The sequence below is a fragment of the Adiantum capillus-veneris genome, chromosome 6, assembly GCF_014529385.1.
Source record: "Adiantum capillus-veneris isolate H3 chromosome 6, ASM1452938v2, whole genome shotgun sequence".
Taxonomy (NCBI): Eukaryota; Viridiplantae; Streptophyta; class Polypodiopsida; order Polypodiales; family Pteridaceae; genus Adiantum; species Adiantum capillus-veneris.
The window spans coordinates 48,592,691-48,611,379 of record NC_140936.1 but is presented as its reverse complement, the minus strand read 5'-3'; the positions used below and the strand labels follow the sequence as shown (position 1 = coordinate 48,611,379).

At 48.1% G+C, this 18,689-nt stretch overlaps 1 protein-coding gene and 1 long non-coding RNA gene across 5 annotated transcripts in view; both read right to left on the bottom strand.

Moving 5' to 3' along the window:
• Positions 1-18,689, bottom strand: part of LOC147455475 (uncharacterized) — a 114,814-nt gene that overhangs the window by 47,463 nt on the left and 48,662 nt on the right. For 3 of the 4 annotated variants that reach the window (XM_086515266.1, XM_086515268.1, XM_086515269.1), the window contains one exon: positions 736-785. The exons of the other annotated variant lie outside the window; for it this stretch is intronic. In XM_086515266.1, coding sequence (XP_086371392.1) covers positions 736-785 — 50 coding nt within the window. The remainder of the gene's footprint in view (positions 1-735; positions 786-18,689) is intronic. 4 annotated transcript variants of the gene reach the window in all.
• LOC147455476 (uncharacterized) lies at positions 783-1,472 on the bottom strand. Its single transcript, XR_015188375.1, has 3 exons — positions 1,262-1,472; positions 1,004-1,155; positions 783-917 (listed from the first exon to the last, which is right to left on the bottom strand). It is a non-coding gene; the product is annotated as an uncharacterized LOC147455476 (long non-coding RNA).

The following is an 18,689-nucleotide window of genomic DNA, read 5'->3' as shown; positions in this document are numbered from 1 at the left end:
AAGGCACTTGTTTACTAGAGTGGTAAAGGGCAGTGGGGGACAATTGTAGCTCCCACTTTTCATCCAACCACTTACCATCATATCTCCATAGCCAGAAAAAGGGAATTAGCAGCTCACAGAGCAAAAAAAAGAGCTACACAGAAACAAAGTTGGTATACAAAGCTCCCTTGTTCTGCTAGAGATAGGTCTGATAGGAGGTGTCCTATAACCCCTCACTTTCCTCTGCTCAATTCTAATCAGAGACATTTAGGTATCATTTAGAGATATCAAAAGGTACTTCTTTACAAGACTGGTATAAAGGCTGTTGGAGAACTTCTTAACTCCCAGTTTTAATCCAGCTTATTACCATCACACCCTCCAAAGTCACATCAAAAAGAGGTGAGCAGTCCATAGAACCAAAAGTAAAGAGCTAGACAAAGACAAAACGTGGGTTCCTTGTCCTGCTAATAGAAGTCTGAGAAGTGTTGTCCTATAAAGCCTCTGAACAGCTTGTCCAAAGTATCACACCCAATTCTTACTTGAATCCCGCGCAGAGTTTATTTTAAATGCAACACAAAGCTGTAACCAAGGAAGAAAGAAAAAAAAAGTCTCTGCTACCTCAAGCACCAAATGCACACCTCCATGCACATGATACTGTGAATACGCGCGCGCGCACACACAAACACCCCACGCCTCCCACCAAAACCAAAAAATAAAGGAGGGAAAAAAAAGCTTATTAAAGAGGAGGGATCATACATTGATTGGTGGACATAAGCTTGTAGCTCTTCCATCCAAATGTGAAGGCTCTGCAGCAAAGGATAATATTATCTTCAATGTTGAAGTTTCGTTACAAAGTCCTGAAGAAAGGCAAAACCAGCAACCGTCCAAGTGCAAGCACAAACATTGTCACCCTTCCCCTGTTCAACTTGACTCCCAGGCTGTATGCATGAGAATCTCACCCATCAGTCTCACTACACTAGGTGATAGTAGAAAGCTGAGATACACAACACAAAAGGAGCCCCACATTACGGTGGCTTTTAAGGCGGAGATGAATAATGCCACTCTGAAGGCCCTGTCGTTGTGATGCTGAAATATAGATGTCAGCCCCCACTATACAGGACAAGAATCAGTCACTGCTGAGCTGCCCTACCAGAGCCAGCATACACATCCATGAGGCTGCACAAAGGCAGGACGAGCCCAGAACAGATCGTCAAAATATGTACCAACAGGGAAGCAAGTCTCTTTACTTAATACATACATGCAGCAAGCCCTCAAAACACACCAAGTAGAACTTCTGCCAATTGTCAAAAAGTGCTGATCCTTTGGTTGTTTGATTTCAGAAACTAGCGGCCAAACAAGCCCCATTAGATGTATGCCAATGTGTTTCTTCAGATTGATGCTTTCATTGTGGTGTGCGGAGGGAAGAATGAGAACCAGACACGCATTCTCCTCACAAGTAGAATGTGGAACCAGCATTTACAGAAGCCAACTCACTGCACCTCAAGTGATAAAACTTGCATAAATCCCTGCTCTGCCCATCAAAAAGGCAAACCGCATTCCATAACCTATGTGCCTGAGGAAAAATCACAAAAAAGATTTTGGAGAGTGCCAGTGGCATTGCAGACAACCAGAATAATGACATGCACACACACCAATGAGCAAAAAGCAGCACTCCAATAGAAAGTCCCAAAGAGCAGTTCCATGACCTTCCAAGTTCCATGCTGCTTGTCTACAGCAGAAATGACTATGAAAGTGTCAATTGCTAGACCCAATCATCTTGAGGCCTATTCCAAAGAGAACTGGCATAATACACTATAAGGAGCGAACAGCTCTCATTGCAACTAGTCTTTGCACCTGTCAAATTATCGGAAAGGGCGTCTGCTATATAAGTCCTCACAATCTCAAGGCTCTAATGGTTCTGCTAGTCACATAGCCTGACACTCACTGCTGCTTCTGGCTCCCGCCATCACCCCCACCCCCCCCACACACACTTGCCCCCTTTCTCCCAGCACGTGCAGCCCACTGGCCCTTTTTCTCCCTCCCTCCCTCTGCTAAGAGTTGTGCACCCTCACACTCACCCTCGCTGTTGATGTTTGCCCCACAACGCTAGACATAGATAATTTATAAACAACTCTCCCACACCTTCACATGAAGACTCTGATGAAGCACCCTCGACCGATTGCTCAGAGTTCCCAGTCAACTCTCTCTTTGCTGGCCGGGAAGAGAGTTATGCCACCGAGGTCGACTGCCTCCAGGTGACAGTCATCTACAAGATCAAGCCTTGGAAGTTGTGCAAGCTCGCCACCTCACAAAGGTGCACGTGATCATCAATGAGCACATTCTGGACCAAGGATAATACAATTAGCTACAATCTCAAAGCCTCAACAAGGTGGTGCAGCCAGTGTGTATCGACCATAGCAGAGGGCCACTAGCAGGTGCGGACATGGGTGGTGAAACAGGTGTAAAGTCCAAGTTTGGCAAGGGAGACCCTAAATTGTATGGCTGAAGTGCTTGAGGTGTTGAGCATGCCGGTCTTTCCGGATTATCAATCTGAGCCCGAACAGGCAAGATATGGCTAGTCAAAGATTTGTCCAGGGCCAATTATGGGCCAAATTGACAGCATTGATTGGCGTGCCATTTGGCATTTTCTTGGGTCCGCCAGAGTTCTCAAAGATAGTGTGCGTCACGTGGAGTTAGCTGGAGTTGATGGCACTTCAATCAGAGTTCAGTTTGGTAAGATACTGAAAGTCGAGGTTGGTGGCAGTTGCCGACAGTGCGGTGCCAGATGGTTTTTTGGTATTTTGACTGCCTCGGTCGACGGGCCAGGTAAAGTCAAAAGGCGGCAGGATCTACGAGGATTGAAAGGAAATGGAGCTTTGGTGGCATTTTAGAGTTCAGGGATCGGAACTTTGAGCACAGAATAGTGATTGCTTATAGTCCTGGAGGAAAAAAGTTTTTGGGAAGTTTTCGTGGCATTGTAGGAGGGTTTTGAAGGAGGATTCCTATGGTGCCGCCACGTGGCATGGGGGAAATCCCACATGCGTTGGAAAAGAAGATGACGGAGGCTTTATGTGCTGGAGCGCGTCCCTATTGGGGGTATCAAGTGGAGAGGAAGAGGGGGAGCTTGGCTCCCTTGGCCATGCTGGTGAGCGCAGGTGGCGCTCCTCAGGGGTTTTGGCGAGGCCAGTCGGCAGCGGAGCGCGAAGCGGATGATGACGTGGCAGGGTGCCTGTGGTACGCATTCAGCCCGAGAGGGCTTCCCCCCCCCCCCCCCCCCCGAAAAGCTTCTATGAAGGCAAAGCTCACAAGGGAGCCACAACAGCGTCGTTTCCCCCTTGAGTAAAGGGCAAACTCATATACTGAGAGAGAGAGAGAGAGAGAGAGAGAGAGAGAGAGAGAGAGAGAGAGAGAGAGAGAGAGGAAATTGAGGTTGAGCCGGGTCATACAGTGCCCCAAGTATGTAAATGAGGACAAATATCCCAAAATAGAGCGGCCAGCTGTCTAGACAAGCCAGATATGCTAAAAATGAACGCTTGCCAAAGCTCACTGAAATCGGAGAAAGTGAGCAAGAATCGGAGAAAGTGAGCAGGCATGTGTTGGAGCAACTAGCTACTAAGCCCCGGAGGACGCAACCTGCTCTGATACCAATTGTTGGAATTAGGGTTGCAGAGAAACACACAGAGCTTGGAGAAGACGAAGGAAGCTCAAGGCACACAATAGAGAGTGTATTACTTAGTGTGCAATGGAAAGATAGATAGCCCTAGAGTGATGGGCGTATATACAATGCTCAGGGGAAAAAACTCCCTTTAAAAGGGAAAAAATGCCCCGGCGGTCCTAGAGTGTTCACACACATCACTACCACATGTATATGGTAACAGCAACAATACCAAGTATGCCATGATCATGGTTTCCGATGTAGTTGGTTGAGTAATTGTGTTGCTATCTCCATACTCTGGAGATTTTGGATCATTTTTTACAATGGTTGTGGACCTTGTTGAAGAAGAAGAACCCTTGCGAGTGCCAGAAGACATTGTATGTAAAATAAGAGACGAGAGTCAACTTTCCTGAACTTGTTCACTTCAGAAGTGCTGCTACAGAAACGTCATCCATAACTCTGCAATTTTGTCTCTACATTAATGCGTAGAGGGCGCCGTGCTCTTCGATTGAGGCTATAGATCACCCAAATCGGAGTTCAGAGATGAAGAAGTTATGATCAAAAGAGTGAACTAATGTCTACTAGGTCAAAAAACGGCTGCAATAGAGAGAGAGAGAGAGAGAGAGAGAGAGAGAGAGAGAGAGAGAGAGAGAGAGAGAGAGAGAGAGAAATGAAATGAATGAAATGAAATGAAATGATATATTAACGTCTACAAGAGGCCAAAATGACCTATGAGACCAATTGATTACAATGATGAGTCTAGTACCAAGTCTGGGTACAAACAAGAAAACTACAAACAAAGAACTGATAGGAGTGCTACCGACTCCTATGGGTTGCTGGTAGGCTGAGCAATGGTATCACCATAAAGGTACAAAGTGGGGATAAGTGTCACCATGATACAATATAGCAGTAGCATGAAGCCTATCCCGATCGACATTCTGGGTGTCGTGCTAGAATCCTGTGGATCCTCTGCCGCAATCTCCGCCGGTGCTACGTGGCTCCCCTCCTCAGTCGCGGTCGTCTTGATCTCCCTAACTCTGTAGCTCGATCAATGAGAGTACCGCTGATGTGTGTATGGGTGGGAACCGAGCTCTCTGGTGGTGGTGTCCCCTCTGACTCTGTGGTACTCAGACTGAAGAAATCTGAGATGCGTCTCTGGGACTGTCTCTGTCTTTGCCCATTCAATAGAGCGTCTCTATGTCTCTGAATCTCAAGTAGGAATAATCCGAGACATCTTTGATCCTGATATCTCATGACTCTGTCTAACGAGTCAAAACCATCTCTGAATAGACAATGAAAGCGTCCCCGTATCTCATAGTAGACTGTGCAGCGACATATGTAGTGAAACTCTGTCTCTGGCTCTGCATGGCATAACTGACATATCCTACTGTCTGCTGGTATGCCTCTGAATCTACCTGTCTCAATCCCAAGCTGGTGTGAAGATGTGCGAATCTGGCCAATAGCACATCGTAACCTATGAGATAGATGTGTGTCCATGTAACTGGGCCGTGTGACAAATCCGTCTATCATGAGTTGAAGAAGATGTTCTCTATAGAAAACCCTCTTCGTACCCAACTCCCGTGATGGTTCTATCCATGTCCTCTTGCTATCAAGCTGGATAAGATCCTGCCGAATGAGTCTAGTAGTCTCCATCCGTGTAAGAGCCAAGGATGGTGCATCAAGAGAATACTGGAAAGGGGGCAGCCTGTCCATGCTGAAACCATGCCTCTAAAACCATGAGCTCATCTGTGCATACCAACATGATGTATCTCCCTGTAATGCCAGTTGTCTGGATGACTCGAGAGCAAGCCTGGCATACCTGTCCCTGGTGGTGTCCCATAAGCTGTGTACAAATGATACTGATCAGGTGAGTGCCTCAACCTCCATAGGTGGGGCAGCCAGCTCCGCTCGTATGATGTCATGTGGGACTGAGGCCTTGGCTCTAATCAGCCTAGAAATCATAGATATCAGGGGTCTCTCCATATTAGTCCATCCAGCACTGTCAATAGACGGTCCCCAAACCTGAACCGCGTAGTGCATAACTGAAGCGACCAAAGTATCGAAAAGCCAGAGCTTTGTTCGAGGTTCCTGGAACTGAACTTGCGAACAAATCCTCTCTAAACCACCTAGGGCTGCATAGGCACGAGTCAATCTAGTGTCTGCTGCCACTTTCAGTGTGAACCTCGGTCCACTAAAGACCACCCCAAGATATGTGTATGCATCAGTGTACTCCATACTGTCCTGTCCATATGTGAAAGTAGGTGCTGATCTCCTAACCCACTGTGGCGTGGTATTAAATACCATGACCTTGGTTTTACCAAGGTTGACAGACAATCCACTATCCTCTGCAAAACTATGCAATGCGTCCAAATGTCTCTGCATACCCTCTGGAGATTCTGATATCAACACGATATCGTCAGCATACAATAAAAGAGGGATCCATGTCCCTGCAAGCTGAGCACCTCTATCTCCTCCTCTGTCAATATAATCAGAGACCCCATCAACATACATACCAAATAAAGTAGAGGACAGTGGGCATCCCTGTTTCACTCCGATGGTGGAGTGAACTATGTCGGATATCCCCTCTGATGTGCGTACATGACCCATCACTGAACTGTACAATGCCATGATCCCCCACATCAGCTCTGTGGGTACCCCCAATTCCATAAGCCGGTGCATCAATCTGGCCCTCGACACTGTGTCAAAGGCTTTGCGAAAATCCACAAAGCTGCAGTATATCCGTCTACCATGTGCTCGACCCTCCTCAATGATAGCTCTGAGTGTAAAGACATGATCTAGTGTAGAGAAACCCCTTCTGAAACCAGCCTGCCCAGGTGCTCGTATGCCCATAATCTCTGCCCAACTGCTCAGCCTATGCTCGAGGATGGATGCATATAACCGTGCCAATGTGTGTCCTACCATGATAGTACGGTAATTCCCCGGCACTGTGGGGTCACCTGTCTTGAAGATAGGTACAATAGTAGATAATCTCCAAGACTCAGGGAGACCCTCACACATGACACGGTTGAATAGCCGTGCAAGCATCTCTGCCAACAAATCCCCAGTATGTATAATGTGCTCTGCTACCAAACCCTCATGATCCTGTGCCCGTCTGGTCTTCATCCTGTCAATGGCCTCCTGTACCATCTCAGTGGTAAAGAAGGTGCTCGTAGCCGGACATGGCTGTGGTGGGTCTGGTAATGGTGGTTGTCCAGGTACAGTGTATAAAGATGTTGCATACTACCCCCATATCTCTGTAGAAGTAATCACTGGTGGGGGAGACTTCTCATGGAATAGACGCCAAGCCTCTCCTGAATCTCTACTAAGGAAGAGCTGATATAAATCTTGCTCCATCTGGACCAAGAAAGCTCGCTTCTTCCGCCGCACTAGTCGTCGTGTAGCAATGCAAGACTGTCTATAGGTGATCACAACCAATGTAAGGTCCCGCTGTATCTGAGCTCTCCTCTGTCGACATTCCTCATCATACCAGTTGTTCTGAGGCATGTGCCCAGAGCGACGTCTCTGCCCAGGCTGAGTGTGTGGATATGCCTCTGTTGCTGCCCCATGTAATGTCACTGTCAGCATAGATGTGATCTCCTCCACTGTGTATACTGGCTCTGATGTGCATAAAAGCCTACGTATCTCCTCTACATAGACTGAGTCAGTCTCTGGTGTAAAAGTATAGCGTGTATGTCCACCACCCCGTGAGGCCTGAGATGTATTGTACTCAAAGGAGACTGATAATGTTAAAAGTGCATGATCTACTGCTATCCCAACTGGCCTGGGCCCCACTGTGAAATCCTGAATGTGAGAGATAAAGCTCGGATGTGTCAGAACATAGTCTACAGTGCTGGACCCATGTCTATGTGGAAAACAAGTAAAACCTGTAGACAATGGGAAAGTCGTTAAGCCATTCAGTATGGCTAAACTGTGAGTAGTCGTCATCTCTCTCAGGTATCTCCCATACTCTGTATGCTCTCTGTCGTGTGAGCATCTCTCAAGTCCCAACTCCTCTGGCTCTAGCTCTCTAAGCATCTCCTCTGATGTGTCATAGAAAACTGTCTGTGAGCTGCCTGTACGGGCATTGAAATCCCCCAGGAGTATGATGTCTCCATCTCTGGAGAACTCCCAGATATCACCATCAAGTACAGAGTAAGGAGACTGTCCTCTGGGTGAAGCATATACTGAAGTGCTAGGAGGAAAATAGCATATGGCGATGTACAAGAAACGTCCCGTCTCTGCCCTCAGCCTCACCCACAAGTATCTGGCTTGATCATCTCTCCGAACTATGTGCAATAGTGGTTGGAGCTCCTCTTTGAAAAGAACTGCTACACCTCCTGATCCTCTAGTCCCATGCGCAGTTCTGGTGCATGTCCTACAAGCTGTCTCCCATCTGTATCCTGATATGTGCGGCATCAACTGTCCTGGAGCCTGATGAGTCTCTGAGTAGAAAACAATGTCTCTGTCTCTGAAGCTATCCTCAAAGGCCCCCACATCAAGTCTATACGAACCATTACAGTTCCAGACTGCCATCCTGAGAGTGGTCCCATAGGTCTCGCACCGTCATGTAGAGCGGTGCTCTGTAATCACTACTCGTCCATTTCTGTAGAAAGCTAACTTCCCCTTCTCCCTTGCTGCTATAATCTCTGGCATGACCTCTCTCATATGCGCAAGCTATGAGAGCGTAAGATCATCTCCTAAAAAGATACCTGTTTTCTTGAGGGTTGGCCTCTTCTTTAAAAAGTCTTTCTTTTCTTCCATGGAGGGAAAGCGCAAAATGAGAGCCCGTCCTTTTGAACTCTCCCCATTACCTTCACTCTTCTTGCCCACTCTCCAAGCTTGTGTGTGCGAGGGCTTCTCCACCCCCATCATGGACATGAGGCTCTTCACCTCTTGGTCCACCTTATCTGAATCTTTTAGGCCGGTCACTCTCACGTGTAGAGCGCGTACCCTTCTTCGTTGTTCCTCTTCTAGTGTTTTGTTGATGATGTCGGGTGTAGTCGGAATTTCCTTGCCCTTTCCCTTCTTGACAACTTCAATCCATTTTTCAGCCTCGTCCATTTTCTTTTGCGTTTTGGAGAGAACCTCCACCCATGAGGTCTTCATTTCTCCTTCCTCCTTTATTTCTTTGACTTGTGCTCGTATACTATTCAGCTCGTCAATCATTGATGGCTGAATTTCCCCATCTTCAAGGCGTCTTCCCTCTTTGGTTTCGTCGAGTTCCTCCCGAAGGGCTGAGATGCTACTTTTTAAAGCTTGAATTTCATCCCGGAACTCCTTGCGTTCTAGTTCCCTCGCCTGTTCCTCCCTCTTTTTCCATTCAAGAATTAAATTCTTCTCTTTCTTCCACTCATCCATGTGGGCTTTGCATTCTTTCAACTCCTTTTCAATGGCTGTCATCCTCTTGCTTGTGACCATGTATTGCGCCGCCATTTGTCTTGCCTTATTTGTTTCACTTTCTGAGAGAGAGGAGAGAGCAACCTATACACACCGCATTATGCATACATATATTTCCCCATTCAGCCTACATGGCATGTGTTTGCTTTCTGTATGTGTCAATTTGCAATTTCTGTGAGCTCTGCAGTTTCCAAATTCCTTGCAAATAAATCCCTGCAGGTCTGCGGGCTGAAAATCTACGGGCTCGCTGTCATAGCAGCCGATGGGCGGGCTGAAAATCTACGGGCGCGCTATCACAGCAGCAAATGGGCGGGAGGTGGGGGGAGTTTGTGCGCGCTGTCACAGCAGCAGGTGGGCGGGGGGTGGGAGAAACTTGTGCGTGCTGTCACAGCAGCAAGTGGAGGGGGAGGATCCGCAGCGTGACAGAGAGAGAGAGAGAGAGAGAGAGAGAGAGAGAGAGAGAGAAGCAGCCAAGCCCAGGCAGGCTGAGGAACGACAGTGCTGCATGAAACTGGACGTCTGCGAGTTGACGCGAGCAGGGTGGGTGACTGTGGGCTGATGTGGGGCAGGGCGAGCAGCTGCAGGCTGAGGGCGGCTATGGGCTGAGGCGGGGTGGGGGTGCACGGCAGCTGCACCTCAGGACAGAAGGGAGCAGCCGCGTGCTACAGAGAGAGAGAGAGAGAGACAGAGAGAGAGAGAGAGTTTATTTACGTCTTCAAAAGGCCAAAGGGAACTGGCCTATGAGACAGATCCATGTACAAAAATGTGAATATCCTCTAGATATTTGGTATGTGCAAACTGCCCAGGTAATAATAGCATCCTGTGTACAAAGTCTAGTGTGGTAAGTGACCGGGTAATAACAAAGCATCCAGTGTGCAGATGTGGGGGTGACCAGGTAATAACAAAACATCCGGTGTACATAAAGAGGCATGTATGTGTGTAGTGAGAGTGAGGGGAGGAGGGAGGGGGGTGGTGTGGTACATCAGCTCCATCCAGTAGTGATGGCAGGGTGTAGTATCTGGTACATCCGTGAGCCTGATGTGAGGACTCTGGCTATGCCCGCTATGTCTAGTGTCTGCTCTGCCCTCCTCTGAATATATGCTGTATGTCGATCCCTGATGGCCTAGACCTCTCGTCTGTGTCTCTCAGAGGCCCTGGAGCGATATCTTGGTTGTCGTGGTCGTCGACTAGCTCTGACCTCCTCAGCTCGTATCAAAGTCATCCCCTGATGTGTGGGTGGCTGTGGCTGCATGGGTACTCTAGCCAGGAAGTAGTCTATAAGGTGCGTCTGCCTGTCTGATCCTCCACCTTCCCCCGTCTGGAGGGCTCTCTCTCTATGCTCGTGCATCTCCACCAAGAGTCTCCCAAGTAGTCTCTGATCTAATGATGTCATCACTGTCTGTAATGAGACCTGTGGCCTGTCAAATAGAGTGGGGTACCGTGATCTGATCTCCGCATAGTGAGGGCATCTGCATAAGAAGTGGCTCTCACACTCTACGTCCTGTCTGCATAATCTACATATCCTGGCCTCGCGTGGGACCCATGTTGTTCTATCGCTCTCAATCTCAAGCTGGTGGGATGATAGTCTGAGCTATCTGATGGCTACCCTTGGGCCTTATGCCATGTGGTAGGTATATATCCATGTAGTGGGGCCTCTATATGAACCTGTCCTCTGTAAGCATAAGGAAATGATCTCTGTAATATGCCATCTTCGTGGCCAATGGCCGCGAAGGTGTGAGCCAAGTCTGCTCTACATGTCTCTGTATGAGCTCATATCTGACAACTGTGTTCCTCTCAGTGTGTGAGAGGGCCTGGCGCAGTGCATCTGGATCATATTATGAGGAGGCAATCTGTCCATAGAATAGCAGTATGTCTGAAGCTGGCTAGTCACACTCGCGTACCATGATCTCCCATCCCCAGAGTCTGCTAGCCCGCGGGAGGCCTCAAGAGCAAGGCGAGGTAGTCTATCTGCCCTCATGTCTCGCAGCCTGTGGAGGTATTCCACTGTCTGAAATAGCGCCTCCACTACCATGGGTGGAGCACCGAACTCTACTCTCACAATGTCATGTGGGACTGATGGCTTGCTCCGGATCATCCGGGCAAGCAGCAATATCTGTGGCCTCTCGAGCTTGCTCCAAGCCTGCTCTGATAATCCTGGGGTCCACATTGGGGCAGCGTATAGAAGAGCTGGTGTCACCAAAGTGTCAAATAGCCAGCTCTTCGTGCAGGGCTCCTGAAAATGTGTCTGATGGCATCCCCTCTCAAGCATGGCTAGAGCTGCATACGCTCGTGTGGTGCGATCTCCGGCTGCCTGTGCCAGAGAGAAGCGGCCAGTCCTGGCTGTAAAGGTGATGCCCAAGTATACATATGACTACTACTACCTCAATCTGGCTGCCTTCAAAAGGAAAAACTGATCTCCTCCGAACAATGCCTGATGTGTGGAATATCAAAACCTTGGTCTTGCCAAGGTGTCACTCCTCTCTGTGTAGAAAATAATTCGCGAACCTTTATAGATGGAAAACCCATCGCATAGGGATTCGCGGACTATGAGACTACAGAAGCGACACGACATGAGATCACACTCGGAGTATGGAATTGTGACGAATGCGTATGGACTCAGCCAGGCAGACTCGAGGAGGTGATGGAGGGGGGAGACATTGTGATGCTGACAGAGACACATGAGAGCCAAGAGAGAGGTCTACCACATGTCCGGGGCTACCACTGGGAGTCCACATACAGGCGATCCACAAGGAGGCAGGGGACATCACGAGGATCAGGGGGGATTTCTCTTTAGTGAGGAGAGAGCTTCAAGATAGGGTCACTGTAGTGAGCAGAGATGTAGAGGCCCGCTTCATGTGGGTAAGGATACAACTAGCCCCAGACAGAGCCATACATGTTGCACCGTGCTACTTCCCCCCACGCGGGTCACATTTTGCAGACCATACAGAGATACGACGAGCATCTACGACAAAGGAGGAGCCACCAGAGGAGGATTCCGATGAGAGTATGGCAGAGGAGGAGGAGGGACCACAGTTACAGTCACCCTTTTCGGTTCTCTCGGAGGACCTCCTACACTACGCGGCATTGGGAGAGATCCTACTTGTAGGTGATTTCAATGCCCACACACAGAGCCAACAGTGCGAAATATACGACTTGGATGATTCCACCCTACTCCATACCATAGTGGCGGAGGATGTGGGACTAGGGAGGACATCAGAGGACAGAGGGAGTGACTCTCCCAAATACAGATCACACTTACTGGCACTGGGATCAACGCACCACCTTCTGATCTACAACGGGATGTCCCGTTGGCCGATGTCAGGTGGATACACTTGCTTCCAGAAGGGAGGCAAGACAGGACAGGGAGGCAGGAAAGGCCATAGCACAGTGGATTACATCTTAGGCTCCACAGGGGCCATGGATATTGTATGCTCCTTTACCATACCACCACGGCCCTTCGGCACGGATCATACATATCTCAGCCTCTCTCTCAAGACCAGTTTACCGACACCACCCCCCAGTCCCCCACGCAGCATACCACTATACACTTCAGTGAGGAGCTTTCCGAGATTTACAAATACCATGTGTACGCAGGGATCAGCCAGCTAGACCCTGACACCCCACTCTCCACACTCACCACTAAGCTCACCTCCATACTCCACTTAGCAGCGCTCCAGAGCTTTCCCTCGACCATGCACTCCAGCGACACATCACGATCTGGGACGATGCCCCAGAATAGATGGTATGATGATGAGTGCAGACAGCTATATCATCAAAGGCTTAGGGCACAGCATATTACTGGGCAAATATCTGAGAGACAGATGCATCGACAGATGGGTACTCTTACTAGACGTAAGAGGAGAGCCTTTGAGCAGACACAGTGGTGGGATGTGTACCATACACTTCAGAGTCGAGAGGCAGCGATCTCTTGGAGAGATATGAGACAGCGGACCCCACCCAAGCCTATAGAGGACCTAGCGGTATGGCATGCATATGCAGAGACACTCTATCAAGTGCCGGCTCAGCCCCCCCTTCCACACCCGGTGGCTCCCCGACCTACAGCTCCCACTCTCTTTACCACAGATATGGTGAGACGAGGCATTCGGAGGCTACAGCACCGCCGAGCCGCGGACCACACCGAGCTTCAAGGTGAGCATTTTATATACGCTACACACACTTTGGCTCCATTGATTGCACACCTGTTCAACAAGGCATTGGCAGAGGGATTTCCAGAGAGCTGGACTATGCATACTATTGTGCCTTTACATAAGGCTGGAGACCGCATGGATCCAGCCAACTATCATGATTGGTCATATGATGGCCAAGATTTATGGAGCAGTTTTAGAGTCAAAGTTGAGCAGATATGCAGAGACCGAGGGGCTACGTGCTTCCGGACGGGCAAGCTTCAGACGCACATTCTCTACTGTGGACCACATCTTCACTCTCAGATGCTTGATAAAGCAGTCACGGAGCCGAGGGAGACACCTCTACTGTTGCTTTGTGGACTTCCGCAAAGCCTTTGACACAGTCCCCAGAGAGAGACTACTACAGCGACTCATACCTCTTGGGATACCCCCGGACAGAATATGGGCCATATATGCTTTGTATGAGAGTGTCAGGCAGGGTGAGATGCCCAGGAGGACTATCAGATGGCATCACTAGCACCATCGGCGTGACACAGGGGTGTCCACTCTCCCCTACTCTATTTGGTCTGTACATAGATGAGATGGAGGCCTACATCCGACAGAGAGGAGGAGCAGGCGCCAACCTATCAGGCACTAACGTACAAATTATGCTATATGCTGATGACATTATTTCACTCGCAGTCACAGGAGGAGCTCCAGCTCCACATACACGCTCTAGAATTATTTTGTACACAGAGAGGAGTGACAGTGAACCTTGGCAAGACCAAGGTTTTGATATTCCACACATCAGGCATTGTTCAGAGGAGATCAGTTTTTCCTTTTGGAGGCAGCCAGATTGAGGTAGTAGAGTCATATGTATACTTGGGCATCACCTTTACAGCCAGGACTAACCGCTTCTCTATTGCACTGGCAGCCCGAGATCACACCACACGAGCGTATGAAACTCTAGCCATGCTTGAGAGGGGATGCCATCAAACACATTTTCAGGAGCCCCGCACAAGGAGCTGGCTATTTGACACTTTGGTGACACCAGCTCTTCTATACCCTGCCCCAGTGTGGACCACAGGATTATCAGAGCAGGCTTGGCTTGGAGCAAGCTCATGAGGCCACACATATTGTTGCTTGCCCAGATGATCCGGAGCAAGCCATCAGTCCCACATGACATTGTGAGAGCAGAGTTCGGTGCCCCACCCATGGTAGTGGAGGCGCTATTTCAGACAGTGGGATACCTCCACAAGCTGCGAGACATGAGGGCAGATAGACTACCTCGCCTTGCTCTTGAGGCCTTCCGCGGGCTAGCAGACTCTGGGGATGGGAGATCATGGTACGCGAGTGTGACTAGCTACCTTCAGACATACGGCTATTCTATGGACAGATTGCCTCCTCATAATATGATCCAGATGCACCGCGCCAGGCCCTCTCACACACTGAGAGGAACACAGTTGTCAGATATGAGCTCATACAGAGACATGTAGAGCAGACTTGGCTCACACCTTCGCGGCCATTGGCCACGAAGATGGCATATTACATAGATCATTTCCTTATGCTCACAAAGGACAGGTTCATACAGAGGCCCCACTACATGGATATATACCTACCACATGGCATGAGGGTAGCCATCGGATAGCAGATTATGCAGACAGGACGTAGAGTGTGAGAGCCACTTCTTATGCAGATGCCCTCACTATGCGGAGATCAGATCACGGTACCCCACTCTATTTGACAGGCCACAGGTCTCATTACAGACAGTGATGACATCATTAGATCAGAGACTACTTGGGAGACTCTTGGTGGAGATGCACGAGCATAGAGAGAGAGCCCTCCAGACGGGGGAAGGTGGAGGATCAGACAGGCAGACGCACCTTATAGACTACTTCCTGGCTAGAGTACCCATGCAGCCACAGCCACCCACACATCAGGGGATGACTTTGATACGAGCTGAGGAGGTCAGAGCTAGTCGACGACCACGACAACCAAGATATCGCTCCAGGGCCTCTGAGAGACACAGACGAGAGGTCTAGGCCATCAGGGATCGACATACAGCATATATTCAGAGGAGGGCAGAGCAGACAACATAGCGGGCATAGCCAGAGTCCTCACATCAGGCTCACGGATGTACCAGATACTACACCCTGCCATCACTACTGGATGGAGCTGATGTACCACACCACCCCCCTCCCTCCTCCCCTCACTCTCACTACACACATACATGCCTCTTTATGTACACCGGATGTTTTGTTATTACCTGGTCACCCCCACATCTGCACACTGGATGCTTTGTTATTACCCGGTCACTTACCACACTAGACTTTGTACACAGGATGCTATTATTACCTGGGCAGTTTGCACATACCAAATATCTAGAGGATATTCACATTTTTGTACATGGATCTGTCTCATAGGCCAGTTCCCTTTGGCCTTTTGAAGACGTAAATAAACTCTCTCTCTCTCTCTCTCTCTCTCTCTCTCTCTCTCTCTCTCTCTCTCTCTCTCTCTCTCTCTCTCTCTCTCTCTATTGCAGCCGTTTTTTGACCTAGTAGACATTAGTTCACTCTTTTGATCATAACTTCTTCATCTCTGAACTCCGATTTGGGTGATCTATAGCCTCAATCGAAGAGCACGGCACCCTCTTTGCATTAATGTAGAGACTAAATTGCAGAGTTATGGATGACGTTTCTGTAGCAGCACTTCTGAAGTGAACAAGTTCAGGAAAGTTGACTCTCGTCTCTTATTTTACATACAATGTCTTCTGGCACTCGCAAGGGTTCTTCTTCTTCAACAAGGTCCACAACCATTGTAAAAAATGATCAAAAATCTCCACAGTATGGAGATACCAACACAATTACTCAACCAACTACATCGCAAACCATGATCATGGTATACTTGGTATTGTTGCTGTTACCATATACATGTGGTAGTGATGCGTGTGAACACACTAGGACCGCAGGGGCATTTGTTCCCTCTATAGGAGGTTTTTTCCCCTGAGCATTGTATATATGCCCATCACTCTATGGCTATCTATCTTTCCATTGCACACTAAGTAATACACTCTCTATTGTGTGCCTTGAGCTTCCTTCGTCTTCTCCAAGCTTTGTGTGTTTCTCTGCAACCCTAATTCCAACAATTGGTATCAGAGCAGGTTGCGTCCTCCCGGGCTTAGTCGCCAGCTGCTCCAGCACACACCTGCTCACTTTCTTCGATTTCAGTGAGCTTTGGCAAGCGTTTGCTCAGATTTTTGATTCAGGCTCATTTCGGCTCCATTTCCACTATAGGCAGTATTGCACAGGCTATTTCGTCATTTTCTGCAAAATTTCTGTCAGTGCCATTTCTGCATAACAGGTGCCTTAAAGTCTTCTACCGTTTGTGCTATATAGCACGTGTTGTTCCCACTCCGTTTCTCCTATTTTCGGGCAATTTTCAGATCAGGTGCAGCAATTACCATGGCTGGCAAGAACAACACAAATGTGTTCAAGATGTTTGCTGCTGAGGATAGGTTGGATGGGGACAATTACCCTATGTGGGCTTATATGATGCAACACATTCTTGTGTCAAAGGGCGTCTAGAATATTGTGCAGGGCATTGATGTACGTCCTGGTTCTGAGATTGTAGGCGATGTTGAGGATGTTGCAGGTCTTGCTGCAAGGATTGTTGCTATTAGAGTTGTTTTGCCTACGGCAGAACAAGCTCGTTGGGATGTAAAGGATGCGCAGGCTCATGCATTGATTGCGTTGTTTGTGAAGCGCACCATTGTTCCTCACATCCATTCAGCAAAATCTACAAAACAGGCTTGGGATATTTTGGCTGGTCTTTATGCAAGTCGCAATGAGGCTAAAATTGCTTTGCTGCGTAAAGAGCTGGAGTCGAAGATTATGCATGAGGAAGATGATATGGACACTTTCCTTGCTAGTGTCAAGGATATCAATGAGCAACTTATTTCTGCAGGCGAAGTCATTTCAAACAGTTCCCTTGTGCAGACTGTTCTTGATGCCTTACCAGATTCTTACCAGACTTTTGCTAGACTTTTGCTAGTGCTTGGAGACTTATGACCCAAGGAAATCCAGAAGTTGTCAAGTTTGATGCATTATGCACATTGCTGTTGCAAGAGTCACTTTCCAGAAAAAACAGGACTAGACAGCGTGCAGTTGAACAGGCTTTTATTGCTTCTCAAAGAAAGGGTGGTAATAGCAATGCAGCCACTTCTTATGGTTCTGCTGCGAGTGGCAAAACTTCCGTTCCCAATGCTTCTGCTGGCAGCACATCGTCTGGCAATTCTGGTGATAAGGGCAACAAGAAAATGCATTGCCATTATTGTAAAGCTAATGATCACTTGATCAAGTCGTGTCCTAAGTTGAAGGCCAAAGAGGCTAAGAAGAAGAGGGTGGTTCCACTGCAAATGCTGGTTCCACTACAAATGTAGCCATTGTTGAGTTTTCAATGAAAGGAGACTGTGTTGCTGATGTTGATGCAGAATGGGCTTTTAGCGCAGAGTGCACTTACAATCCTGCTGTCCATGATGCATGCTTGTCAGTTGTTGCAGATTCACATGTCGTATATTCGACAGTGGTGCTACAAAGCACATTACCTCACATCGTGAATTGTTTACCTCTCGCGAGTCTGTCCCTCATGGGAATTCAGTCACTTGTGCCAACAATGCCTCTTATCCGGTTCAGGGAGTTGGAAAGATTGTGCTTACTGCTGCAAATGGCAGTTACTTCACACTTATTGATGCACTTTACATACCTGGGATCAAGAAGAATCTCTTGTCTGTATCCGCACTTGCTAGACTTGGACTTGTAGTCAAATTTGTGGATAACAGATGTACAGTTCATGATCTCAGTTTTAGTGATGAAATTGTTGCATCTAGCCTTTTGTGCCGTGGGCTGTATAAGCTCACTTTGTATGACAAGTGTGGACAACATTTTGCAAATGCTGTTGCAGATTCAAGGGCTATTTCAGATGCAAAACTTTGGCATGCACGTTTTGGTCATCAGAATTTTGCCAGTTTGCTACGCTTGCAGAGATCTGATATGGTTGCTTCTTTGCCGCCTCGTGAAGCACTTGTTAAACATGTTTGTGAAGGCTGTATTTTGGGTAAGATGCAACGTTTGTCACAAAGTGATGACGTGGCGGACAGCAGAAACCCTAATTTCTGCCAGAAACCCTAAAATTCCTGCAAACCCTAATTTCTGCCAGAAACCCTAATTTTCGGAAATCGCGGAGGCTGAAATTTTTATTAAAAAAATGGAAAATGATGAGCGACGCAAATTTCGCTTTTTCTCTACTTAAAAGAGAAAGAGAGAGAGAATGCTTTTGCTTTCATGTTTTGACTCTCTGTGAGAGAGAGAGAGAGCAATTGCTTTTGATTTGAAGCTTTTGGGGCTCTGCTTTTGGGCATCCCTTGTAACCTTTAAATTAGTGGTGAGGGCCTCACTTCTCAGAGCATCTGGACGCAGAGTCTGAGAGTGAAACCCTAACCGCTCTCTTGTACTTTGATGATTGATTAATACAAAAAG